We start from the raw sequence: 13425 nt of genomic DNA on the forward strand, positions 1-13425 counted from the left end.
CCAGAGAAAATTTACGAATGTACCCTGTATGAGCGCGTGCGCAAACAAGCGCCGGTTTGCATTTTGTTGCTAGGAGACAGGAAAAGAGCCATACGATACGGTCCAACGTTTATGTCCCACCCACGTACTTCACTATTGGTCAAGACAAGCCATTTCGTAATTTCTTGAAGATTTACAATTTTTTATTGGACTGTTCCCTTGTCATTTAAAATAATATCCTACTGTAGTTTCAGGCAATCTTTGTTTACCTGCCGCCTGATACTGTTTTAGCTTTACCTTGTTGAATTCAAATTGAAATAAATCTATTTTGTTCGTCGCAGGGTTGATATTTGGAGATGGTATGTAACTCTTCTTTACTAACTAATATCTATAGCTTTCTAGTCAGTTAGTTTAATATTTTGTTATTTGAGCTAGCTACACAGATGGATTTCAAGGTAGCTAACTAGCTAACGTTAGCTAGCTACAGTACTTATTTTAGTAAACAGCTAACGTTACTGTAACTACGTTACTAACGTCATCTAGCAACTAATCTGTCTAGCTAGGTAACGTAGCTGGAATATAGCTATAGCTTTTCAAAATCACATTCACATGGTTTAGCTGGGTCGTTCCACGAAATGAGTGACTTTTGCGTCCCTTTGATATTTTAAGTAGAAATTGTGCACGTATTGAATTTTATATTAAATGAAGTGCCCTGTAATTATGACGTTAGACCACATGGACAATTCAATACATCTGATTGAATAAAGACTTGCTAAAGCAGTGCCAAAATTCAGCATTTTGATGTCCCTCTGTGCATCCTCTGACTTCTAGGAAGATTTTAACTCTTTTAAACCCAGCATTTCTCTAAGTTTTCACCATCATTGTAAAGTTATTTTGTTGCTTTGACAAAGTAATTTTTGAAGATTATTCATTTCATGTGATTAATTGTAATTTTTTTGTACCTGTCCCTCATTTTAAGGTCAACCCTGTTACATGAACTGCACTCTCCTTTTATTATGGTGAAACTATTCCCTTATTAAATATATTTTTTTCAAAAGAAACATTGAACATCTAATAGTCAAATCATAGTGTAAAAGCAGGTGAGCTGGTTCTACAGTTTTTGTACAATTTTCTGGTGTTTTGTGGTGGAAAACTGAGCTGGTCGAAATGTTTTCACAAATATATTTTTTGTGAAGTTTGCATTCAGTGGCGAACATGCATAAGGATGGCAGAATTTAGATATGACAATTGTTTTAGCACTATCCACTGAGATTTTAAACTACGGCGCGCGATATGGTTCAATGTGCCAATAAATCAGCACAATCTACTTTTTCGTTTTTTCAAATTGCCGGAGTCTTTTAGCTAAAATTGGGATCATGTATACTTTGCTAATGACCATACATAAAAAAGGATAACGGAGAGCAATGTACAATATGGTGATCTTAGCAAAACAAGGAATATCTGGTAAGTGCAGGGGGCCGCCATCTTTATGCACCTCCGCTATTGCCCCTTCCTGTTTCACACAACAAGCTTCCATTCCCCCTGTTGCAAGGGGATTTATGGCTGATTTAAGATTAAATCGTCAAACCTGTTACTTTATTCGGCACTTATTAGGCACTTACTATAGTATTATTTTGAGATGGGAAAACATGTTTTTTATTAAGTTGAACATGTGCTCTTTGTGACAGAATGTTAAAATTAGGTGAACGTTTTTTTCCCCACCAAGTTACACTACTCAAAAGGCACCTAATTGGTGGAATGACCCAGCTACAACATATCTGCTTGCTTAACTTTTTTATGTATCTAAGTTGACTTATATTGTGTTAGATTAATTGACTTGGGCTAGGTCATGCTCTTATTTCCTTGATATTTCCAGGTTTTTTTCTGGATCAAAAAGGGGCTTAAGTGTGGTAGGGGGCGTGGCAATGTGTGCGGTCGGCACGGCTACATTTTAGAGAACATTTTAGAGGCCCCCATCTTGGCGCGCTGTAGAGAAATTGTAGCATTTTAAAGCCAATTTCCTGAAATTCTACAAATTTCTCCATGGAGCTGAGAATATATATATCTTTTTTAGTTTTAAAGCTAATTTTCTACAATTCTACACATTTTGCCATGCAGCTGAGAGAAAATGTTGCAGTTTTAAAGCGAATTATCTGCAATTCTACAAATTCTGCCATGGAACTGAGATACTTTTGTAGTTTTAAAGCTAGTTTCCTGCAATTCTATACATTTTGTAATGGATAATGGCGTGTTCTTTTGCTTAAACATAATAACAAAATGAGTACTACTAAATTCATTGTTTTTGTAATTTTCAATTCTCCCTGACTGTCTAGCTTTTATTCTGGTGATTGTTAGTTCTCAAAGATTATATAATAAAAAAATATAATAATAATATAATAATATGCCATTTAGCAGACGCTTTTATCCAAAGCGACTTACAGTCAATATATAGGTCCATTATCTTTTCTGCATACTTTATCTGGTTTTAGTTGTTTAAGTTTACACTTAACGTGTTTTTCCCTCCCGGAAATTAATACAATTAATTAAAAAAATAAAATACAGAAATAAAATAAAGATATATATACAGTACCATTCAAAAGTTTGGACACACCTACTCATTCAAGGGTTTTTCTTTATATATATATATTTTTTACAATGTTTTACATTGTAGAATAATAGTGAAGACATCAAAACTATGAAATAACACATATGGAATCATGTAGTAACCAAAAAAGTGTTAAACAAATCAAAATATATTTCATATTTGAGATTCTTCAAATAGCCACAAAATAGCCTTGATGACAGCTTTGCACACTCTTGGCATTCTCTCAACCAGCTTCATGAGGTAGTCACCTGGAATGCATTTCAATTAACAGGTGTGCCTTCTTAAAAGTTAATTTGTGGAATTGCTTTCCTTCTTAATGTGTTTGAGCCAATCAGTTGTGTTGTGACAAGGTATACAGAAGATAGCCCTATTTGGTAAAAGACCAAGTCCATATTATGGCAAGAACAGCTCAAATAAGCAAAGAGAATTTACAGTCCATCATTACTTTAAGACATGAAGGTCAGTCAATACGGAACATTTCAAGAACTTAGAAAGTTTCTTCAAGTGCAGTAGCAAAACCCATCAAGCGCCTTGATGAAAATGGCTCTCATGAGGACCGCCACTGGAATGGAAGACCCAGAGTTACCTGTTTAACACTTGTTTGGTTACTACATTATTCCATATGTGTTCTTTCATGGTTTTGATGTCTTCACTATTATTCTACAATGTAAAAGGTAGTAAAAATAAAGAAAAACCCTTGAATGAGTAGGTGTGTCCAAACTTTTGACTGTACTGTGTGTATATATATACATATATATACATACATTCGGAAAGTATTCAGACCCCTTGACCTTTTCCACATTTTTTTATGTTACAGCCTTATTCTAAAATTGATTAAATTGTCCCGTCCCCCCCATCAATCTACACACAATACCCCATAATGACGAAGTGAAAACAGGTTTTTAGAAATCTTTTGAAATGTATTCCAAAAAAATCTTATTTACATAAGTATTCAGACCCTTTGCGATGAGACTCGAAATTGAGCTCAGGTGCATCCCGTTTCCATTGATCATCCTTGAGATGTTTCTACAACTTGATCGGAGTCCACCTGTGTTAAATTCAATTGATTGGACATGATTTGGAAAGGCACACACCTTTCTATATAAGGTCCCACAGTTGACAGAGCAAAAACCCAGCCATGAGGTCGAAGAAATTGTCCGTAGAGCTTCGAGACAGGATTGTGTTGAGGCACAGATCTGGGGAAGGGTACCAAAACATTTCTGCAGCATTGAAGGTCCCCAAGAACACAGTGGCCTCCGTCATTCTTAAATGGAAGAAGTTTGGAACCACCAAGACTCTTCCTAGAGCTGGCCGCCCTGCCAAAGTAAGCAATCAGGGGAGAAGGGTCTTGGTCAGGGAGATGTCCAAGAACCCGATGGTCACTCTGACAGAGCTCCAGAGTTCCTCTGTGGAGATGGCAGAACCTTCCAGAAGGACAACCATCTCTGCAGCACTCCACCAATCAGGCCTTTAGGGTAGAGTGGCCAGACGGAATCCACTCCTCAGTAAAAGGCACATGACATCCTGCTTGGAGTTTGCCAAAAGGCACCTAAAGGACTCTCTGACCATGAGAAACAAGATTATCTGGTCCGATGAAACCAAGATTGAACTCTTTCGCCATAATGGTGCCGGAGGAGATGGCTGCCGTTTTTCGGGCTCCTAACCAATTGTGCTATTGTGTGTGTTTTTTCAAGTTATTTGTAACTTATTTTCTACATAATGTTTATGCCACCGTCTCTTATGACCGAAAAGAGCTTCCGGATATCAGGACAGCGATTACTCACCTCGTACTAGACAAATATTTTTTCCTCAACGAGTCGGATGCGAAAGATTTACTTCAGACACCCAACAAGGCCCAAATCCCCGTCATTCGCATTAAGAAGAGACTGAGATATCGAGGACGTAGGTCGGGGTGCCTTTTAAGGATCTGACGGCGAGTGGGTAATCTGCCTCCACCATCAGTCCTATTAGCCAACGTACAATCATTGGATAATGAAATGGATCAGCTCCGATCAAGAATATCCTACCAACGGGACATTAAAAACTGTAATATCTTATGTTTCACCGAATCCTGGCTGAATGATGACATGGATAACATACAGCTGCCGGGGTTTTCAGTGCATCGGCAAGATAGAACAGCTGCCTCCGGTAAGACAAGGGGTGGCGGTCTGTGTATATTTGTAAATAACAGCTGGTGCACAAAATCTAATTTAAGGAAGTCTCGAGGTTTTGCTCGCCTGAGGTAGATTATCTCATGATAAGCTGTAGACCACACTATTTACCAAGAGAGTTTTCATCTATATTTTTTGTAGCTGTCTATTTACCACCACAAACCGATGTTGGCACTAAGACCGCAATCAACGAGCTGTATAAGGCCATAAGCAAACAAGAAAATGCTCATCCAGAGGCGGTGCTCCTAGTTGCCGGGGACTTTCATGCAGGGAAACTTACATCTGTTTTACCTAATTTCTACCAGCATGTTAAATGTGCAACCAGAGGAAAAAAAACTCTAGACCACCTTTACTCCACACACAGAGATGCGTACAAAGCTCTCCCTCGCCCTCCATTTGGCAAATCTGACCATAACTCTATCCTCCTGATTCCTGCTTACAAGCAGCTAGCACAGACTGGAATATATTCTGGGATTCTTCCGATGGCATTGAGGAGTACACCACATCAGTCACTGGCTTCATCAATAAGTGCATCGACGACGTCGTACCCACAGGTGACCATACGTTAATACCCCAACCAGAAGCCATGGATTACAGGCAACATCCGCACTGAGCTAAAGGGTAGAGCTGCCGCTTTCAAGGAGCGGGACTCTAATCTGGACGCTTATAAGAAATCACGCTATGCCCTCCAACGAACCATCAAACAGGCAAAGCGTCAATACAGGACTAAGATTGAATCGTACTACACTGGCTCCGACACTCGTCGGATGTGGCAGGGATTACAAACTATTATGGACTACAAATGGAAGCACAGCCGCGAGCTGCCCAGTGACACGAGCCTACCAGACAAGCTAAATTACTTCTATGCACGCTTCGAGGCAAGCAACACTGAAGCATGCATGAGAGCACCAGCTGTTCCAGATGACTGTGATCACACTCTCCGTAGCCGATGTGAGTAAGACCTTTTAAACAGGTCAACATTCACAAGGCGCAGGGCCAGACGGATTACCAGGACGTGTACTCCGAGCATGCGCTAACCAAATGGCAAGTGTCTTCACTGACATTTTCAACCTGTCCCTGACTGAGTCTGTAATACCAACATGTTTCAAGCAGACCACCATAGTCCCTGTGCCCAATAACACTAAGTTAACCTGCCTAAATGACTACAGACCCGTAGCACTCACGTCTGTAGCCATGAAGTGCTTCGAAAGGCTGGTCATGGCTCACATCAAAACCATTATCCCAGAAACCCTAGACCCACTCCATTTTGCATACCGCCCCAACAGATCCACAGATGATGCAATCTCTATTGCGCTCCACACTGCCCTTTCCCACCTGGACAAAAGGAACACCTACGTGAGAATGCTATTCATTGACTACAGCTTAGCGTTCAACACCATAGTGCCCTCAAAGCTCATCACTAAGCTAAGGACCCTGGGACTAAACACCTCCGCAACTGGATCCTGGACTTCCTGACGGGCTGCCCCCAGGTGGTAAGGGTAGTCAACGACCCATCTGCCACGCTGATCTTCAACACTGGGGCTCCTCAGGGGTGCGTGCTCAGTCCCCTCCTGTACTCCCTGTTCACCCATGACTGCATGGCCAGGTACGACTCCAACACCATCATTTAGTTTGCCGACGACACAACAGTGGTAGGCCTGATCACCGACAACGATGAGACAGCCTATAGGGAGGAGGTCAGAGACCTGGCCGTGTGGTTCCAGGATAACAACCTCTCCCTCAATGTGATGAAGACAAAGGCGATGATTGTGGACTACAGGAGAAGGAGGACCGAGCACGCCCCCATTCTCAACGACGGGGATGCAGTGGAGCAGGTTGAGAGCTTCAAGATCCTTGGTGTCCACATCACCAACAAACTATCATGGTCCAAACACAGCAAGACAGTCGTGAAGAGGGCACGACAAAGCCTGTTTCCCCTCAGGACACTGAAAAGATTTGGCATGGGTCCTCAGATCCTCAAAAAGTTCTACAGCTGCACCATCGAGAGCATCCGGACTGGTTGCATCACAGCCTGTTATGGCAACTGCTCGGCTTCCGACCGCAAGGCACTACAGAGAGTAGTGCGTACGGTCCAGTACATCACTGGGGCCAAGCTTCCTGCCATCCAGGACCTCTATACCAGGCGGTGCCAGTGGAAGGACCTAAAAATTGCCAAAGACTCCAGCCACCCTAGTCATAGAATGTTCTCTCTGCTACCGCATGACAAGCGGTACCGGAGCGCCAATTTTAGGTCCAAAAGGCTTCTCAACAGCTTCTACCCCCAAGCCATAAGACTCCTGAACAGCTAATCAAAATGGCTACCCGGACTATTTGCATTATCCCCCCCCCCCCCCCCCCCCTCTTTTTACGCTGCTGCTACTCTCTGTTTATTATCTAGCATAGTCACTTTATCTCTACCCACATATACATATTACATCAATTACCTCAACTAACCTGTGCTCCCGCACATTGACTCTGTACCGGTACCTCCTGTATAAAGCCTCGCTACTGTTATTTTACTGCTGCTCTTTAACTATTTATTTATTTATTTTTTACTTATCTATTTTTTTACTTAACATTTATTTTTCTTAACTGCATTGTTGGTTAAGGGCTTGTAATTAAGCATTTCACTGTAATGTCTACACCTGTTGTATTCGGCGCATGTGACAAATATAATCTGATTTGATTTGAAATGCCAAGCGTCACATCTGAAGGAAACCTGGCACCATCCCTACGGTGCAGAATGGTGGTGGCGGCATCATGCTGTGGGGATGTATTTCAGCGGCAGGGACTGGGAGTCAGGATCGAGGGAAAGATGAACGGAGCAAATTACAGAGAGATTCTTGATGAAAATCTGCTCCAGAGCGCTCAGGACCTCAGACTGGGGCAAAGTTTCACCTTCCAAAAGGACATCAACCCTAAGCACACAGCCAAGACAAGACAGTAGTGCCTTCGGGACAAGTCTCTGAATGTCCTTGAGTGGCCCAGCCAGAGCCCGGACTTGAACCCGATCGAACATCTCTGGAGAGACCTGAAAATACCTGTGCAGCAACGCTCCCCATCCAACCTGACAGAGCTTGAGAGGATCTGCAGAGAAGAATGGGAGAAACTCCCCAAATACAGGTGTGCCAAGCTTGTAGCGTCATACCCAATAAGACTCGAGGCTGTAATCGCTGCCAAAGGTGCTTCAACAAAGTACTGAGTAAAGGGTCTGAATACTTATGTAAATGTGATATTTCCATTATAATTTTTATATACATTGCAAACATGTCTAAAAAACAGTATTTGCGTTGACATTATGGGGTATTGTGTGTAGATTGATGAGGGAAAAAAATATATATATTAAATTACAGTGCCTTGCGAAAGTATTCACCCCCCTTGGCATTTTTCCTATTTTGTTGCCTTACAACCTGGAATTAAAATAGATTTTTGGGGGGTTTGTATAATTTCATTTACACAACATGCCTACCACTTTGAAGATGCAAAATATTTTTTGGGGTGAAACAAACAAGAAATAAGACAAAAAAACAGAACTTGAGCGTGCTTAACTATTCACCCCCCCAAAGTCAATACTTTGTAGAGCCACCTTTTGCATCAATTACAGCTGCAAGTCTCTTGGGGTATGTCTCTATAAGCTTGGCACATCTAGCCACTGGGATTTTTGCCCATTCTTCAAGGCAAAACTGCTCCAGCTCCTTCAAGTTGGATGGGTTCTTCTGGTGTACAGCAATCTGTAAGTCATACCACAGATTCTCAATTGGATTGAGGTCTGGGCTTTGACTAGGCCATTCCAAGACATTTAAATGTTTCCCCTTAAACCACTCAAGTGTTGCTTTAGCAGTATGCTTAGGGTCATTGTCCTGCTGGAAGGTGAACCTCCGTCCCAGTCTCAAATCTCTGGAAGACTGAAACAGGTTTCCCTCAAGAATTTACCTGTATTTAGCGCCATCCATCATTCCTTCAATTCTGACCAGTTTCCCAGTCCCTGCCGATAAAAAAAAAAAAAAAAACATCCCCACAGCATGATGCTGCCACCACCATGTGGGGATGGTGGATTTGCGCCAGACATAGGGTTTTCCTTGATTGCCAAAAAGCTTAATTTTAGTCTCATCTGATCAGAGTACCTTCCTCCATATGTTTGGGGAGTCTCCCACATGCCTTTTGGCGAACACCAAACGTGTTTGCTTATTATTTTCTTTAAGCAATGGTTTTTTTCTGGCCACTCTTCTGTAAAGCCCAGCTCTGTGGAGTGTACGGCTTAAAGTCGTCCTATGGACAGATACTCCAATCTCTGCTGTGGAGTTTTGCAGCTCCTTCAGGGTTATCTTTGGTCTCTTTGTTGCCTCTCTCATTAATGCCCAAATTGCTTGGTCCGTGAGTTTTGGTGGGCGGCCCTCTCTTGGCAGGTTTGTTGTGGTTCCATATTCTTTCAATTCTTTTATAATGGATTTAATGGTGCTCCGTGGGATGTTCAAAGTTTCTGATATTTTTTTAATAACCCAACCCTGATCTGTACTTCTCCACAACTTTGTCCCTGACGTGTTTGGAGAGCTACTTGGTCTTCATGGTGCCGCTTGCTTGGTGGTGCCCCTTGCTTAGTGGTGTAGCAGACTCTGGGGCCTTTCAGAACAGGTGTATATACAGTGGGGAGAACAAGTATTTGATACACTGCCGGTTTTCCTACTTACAAAGCATGTAGAGGTCTGTAATTTTTATCATAGGTACACTTCAACTGTGAGAGACGGAATCTAAAACAAAAATCCAGAAAATCACATTGTATGATTTTTAAGTAATTAATTAGCATTTTATTGCATGACATAAGTATTTGATCACCTACCAACCAGTAAGAATTCCGGCTCTCACAGACCTGTTCGTTTTTCTTTAAGAAGCCCTCCTGTTCTCCACTCATTACCTGTATTAACTGCACCTGTTTGAACTCGTTACCTGTATAAAAGACACCTGTCCACACACTCAATCAAACATACTCCAACCTCTCCACAATGGCCAAGACCAGAGAGCTGTGTAAGGACATCAGCTATACAATTGTAGACCTGCACAAGGCTGGGATGGGCTACAGGACAATAGGCAAGCAGCTTGGTGAGAAGGCAACAACTGTTCGCGCAATTATTAGAAAATGGAAGAAGTTCAAGATGACGGTCAATCACCCTCAGTCTGGGGCTCCATGCAAGATCTCACCTCGTGGGGCATCAATGATCATGAGGAAGGTGAGGGATCAGCCCAGAACTACACGGCAGGACCTGGTCAATGACCTGAAGAGAGCTGGGACCACAGTCTCAAAGAAAACCATTAGCAACACACTACGCCGTCATGGATGAAAATCCTGCAGCGCACGCAAGGTCCCCCTGCTCAAGCCAGCGCATGTCCAGGCCCGTCTGAAGTTTGCCAATGACCATCTGGATGATCCAGAGGAGGAATGGGAGAAGGTCATGTGGTCTGATGAGACAACATTTTACATTTACATTTTAGTCATTTAGCAGACGCTCTTAACCAGAGCGACTTACAGGAGCAATTAGGGTTAAGTGCCTTGCTCAAGGGCACATTAACGTCATTTAGCAGACGCTCTTAGCCAGAGCGACTCACAAATTGGTGCGTTCACCCTATAGCCAGTGGGATAACCAATAGAGCTTTTTGGTCTAAACTCCACTCGCCGTGTTTGGAGGAAGAAGAAGGATGAGTACAACCCCAAGAACACCATCCCAACCTTGAAGAATGGAGGTGGAAACATCATTCTTTGGGGATGCTTTTCTGCAAAGGGGACAGGACGACTGCACCGTATTGAGGGGAGGATGGATGGGGCCATGTATTGCGAGATCTTGGCCAACAACCTCCTTCCCTCAGTAAGAGCATTGAAGATGGGTTGTGGCTGGGTCTTCCAGCATGACAACGACCCGAAACACACAGCCAGGGCAACTAAGGAGTGGCTCCGTAAGAAGCATCTAAAGGTCCTGGAGTGGCCTAGCCAGTCTCCAGACCTGAACCCAATAGAACATCTTTGGAGGGAGCTGAAAGTCCGTATTGCCCAGTGACAGCCCCGAAACCTGAAGGATCTGGAGAAGGTCTGTATGGAGGAGTGGGCCAAAATCCCTGCTGCAGTGTGTGCAAACCTGGTCAAGACCTACAGGAAACGTATGATCTCTGTAATTGCAAATAAAGGTTTCTGTACCAAATATTAAGTTCTGCTTTTCTGATGTATCAAATACTTATGTCATGCAATAAAATGCAAATTAATTACTTAAAAATCATACAATGTGATTTTCTGGATTTCTGTTTTAGATTCCGTCTCTCACAGTTGAAGTGTACATATGATAAAAATTACAGAACTCTACATGTTTTGTAAGTAGGAAAACCTGCAAAATCGGCAGTGTATCAAATACTTGTTCTCCCCACTGTATACTGAGATCATTTGATACTTAGATTGCACACAGGTGGACTTTATTTAACTAATTATGTGACTTCTGAAGGTAATTGGTTGCACCAGATCTTATTTAGTGGCTTCATAGCAAAGGGGGTGAATACATATGCACGCACATCTTTTCCGTTGTTTTTATTTATTTATTAATTAAAACAATTTTATTTTTTCATTTCACTTCACCAATTTGGACTATTTTGTGTATGTCCATTACATGAAATCCAAATAAAAATCTATTTAAATTACAGGTTTTAATGCAACAAAATAGGAAAAACGCCAAGGGGGATGAATACTTTTGCGAGGCACTGTATATATACACTGTTTGGACTTAGGCGATCCGAAAAATAGCCATCTGCAATGAACTGTGTAGGTTATAGCGATTCTAGTTAATGTTTGTCTCATGTTCAGCTTCACAAAGTTAAACTGTCGGCTTGTTATGTTACAGGCTTCAGGCTACAGAAAACCCAACACCACTTCCAACCAGAGGAAAAAGGCAGGTCCTAAACCAGACTTGACAGAGGAACAAAAGCAGGAGATCAGAGAGGCCTTTGACTTGTTTGATACAGATGGCTCGGGCACAATTGACGTGAAGGAACTCAAGGTAGGTTATACCATAGAATATGAACAGCGCACTCAGCTAGTCACCATAATGCCGTCCACTGTTTCAGAGTATGCTCTTTCTTGTATTGAATATAAACAATTACTTTATTTCTCCAGGTTGCCATGCGTGCCCTTGGCTTTGAACCAAAGAAAGAAGAGATCAAGAAGATGATTGCAGACATTGACAAGGAGGGCTCTGGGACCATTGATTTTAATGACTTTCTCTGTATGATGACACAGAAAATGGTATGTATTTTCTTAGTCGAGAAGAGATTAAATATTTTGCAGATCTTTGGTTGAATTGGTCTCCCCTACATAATCTTGATAGACTTCGTTCGATTTTTTTACTCTTTTTTTGTTGTTGTTAAGAGTGAAAAAGACTCAAAAGAAGAAATTCTGAAGGCGTTCCGCTTATTTGATGATGACGGCACGGGCAAAATCTCCTTCAAAAATCTCAAGAGAGTTGCCAAGGAGCTAGGTGAAAACCTGACAGATGAGGAATTGCAGGTATGTTATATCCTAACTTGTAACCTGTTGATCTTCTGTTTCACCTCTAAACATATTCAATGCATCAATCCTACTGTTAAAACAATGTATCTTTCAAAGGAAATGATTGACGAAGCAGACCGAGATGGAGATGGAGAGATCAATGAGCAGGAGTTTCTAAGGATAATGAAGAAGACAAGTCTATATTGAATGTCTTATGTTTCCCAACATTTTTTTTCCACTGCTGGAACGCTCTCGCTTATATGGCTTTGATCCTTTTAAGGGTACTTTATGATATAGCATTTAGTGGCCTTTCATATGGGTTGTAAATTATTTTAACAGCTCTAAACACAGATTGTATGATATTTGAGAAAGAATAAAACATATTGAATCATTTCAAATTTATCTTGACTTTTTCAATTAAATCATAGCTTTTATCTAAGTTATAGTCTCCTATTTACCATGGAAGTGAAATTATCATGTTTATTCAAGGACCCTTGCACCTAACAGTACTGTATGGCTATTTGGTTCCCTCTTGTGACACATAAAATGAAGTGCAGCTATAATTGTCTTGACTTACAGACTTACATGATTTTGCCTTTTTCTCAAGTTCAGTATATTTTTTGGTTACACCCTTCACATTATCTAGAGACAAACTCACTGCTCTGAACCAAATAAATCTAATGAATATATGCTAAGACTGGCTGAATGTGTTATGAGTCACTCTCGGATAACTCAATGCATGGTATAAGAAATGACTGGGTTGAATTTAAGATGACTAACTGTCAGTAAAAGTGATCACTTGGTGAGTCAGTAACCATAACTCATTTGATCTGGCTTATTCTGCCAATGCCATCCTGCTTCCTCATGTATTGACCGCATAACATCACATTGACTTTAACATTTACAGGGTCTTGGCCTTTTGACTTATGTAAACATTCAAGTCAAAAACACGGCAATAATATGAAACCCGAAACATGGACAACAAAGTTTGTATGACATGAATACAAGTATGGTAACACAGAGACGAGAGATGAGATGATCAGGAACGCAGATAAAGCATGACACGTAGGAGTCTAAGAAAATTTACCTTTCTGCTCTGCCCTAATAAACAGGATATAATGCTGACGTATATTTCCGAGCCTCGTAGAACT

At 41.4% G+C, this 13425-nt stretch overlaps 1 protein-coding gene across 1 annotated transcript; it reads left to right on the forward strand.

The window, feature by feature from the left end:
* Window positions 1-203: 203 nt before the first annotated feature.
* Window positions 204-12983, forward strand: LOC311104821 (uncharacterized protein). Its single transcript, XM_084146748.1, has 5 exons — window positions 204-338; window positions 11631-11786; window positions 11903-12031; window positions 12155-12292; window positions 12392-12983. The coding sequence occupies exons 1-5, from the start codon at window positions 336-338 to the stop codon at window positions 12479-12481; spliced, it is 516 nt and encodes a 171-aa protein (XP_084002874.1). The 5' UTR covers window positions 204-335; the 3' UTR covers window positions 12482-12983.
* Window positions 12984-13425: the final 442 nt, after the last annotated feature.

This window comes from Coregonus lavaretus (genome assembly GCF_964263955.1).
Source record: "Coregonus lavaretus genome assembly, chromosome: 29".
NCBI classification, from domain to species: Eukaryota; Metazoa; Chordata; class Actinopteri; order Salmoniformes; family Salmonidae; genus Coregonus; species Coregonus lavaretus.

Excerpts from the sequence above, each read along its gene's own strand:
- LOC311104821 (XM_084146748.1), top strand. Across the intron at positions 12,032-12,154 it reads GTATGATGACACAGAAAATG|AGTGAAAAAGACTCAAAAGA; the intron begins GTATGTATTTTC and ends GTTGTTGTTAAG. Across the intron at positions 12,293-12,391 it reads TGACAGATGAGGAATTGCAG|GAAATGATTGACGAAGCAGA; the intron begins GTATGTTATATC and ends TATCTTTCAAAG.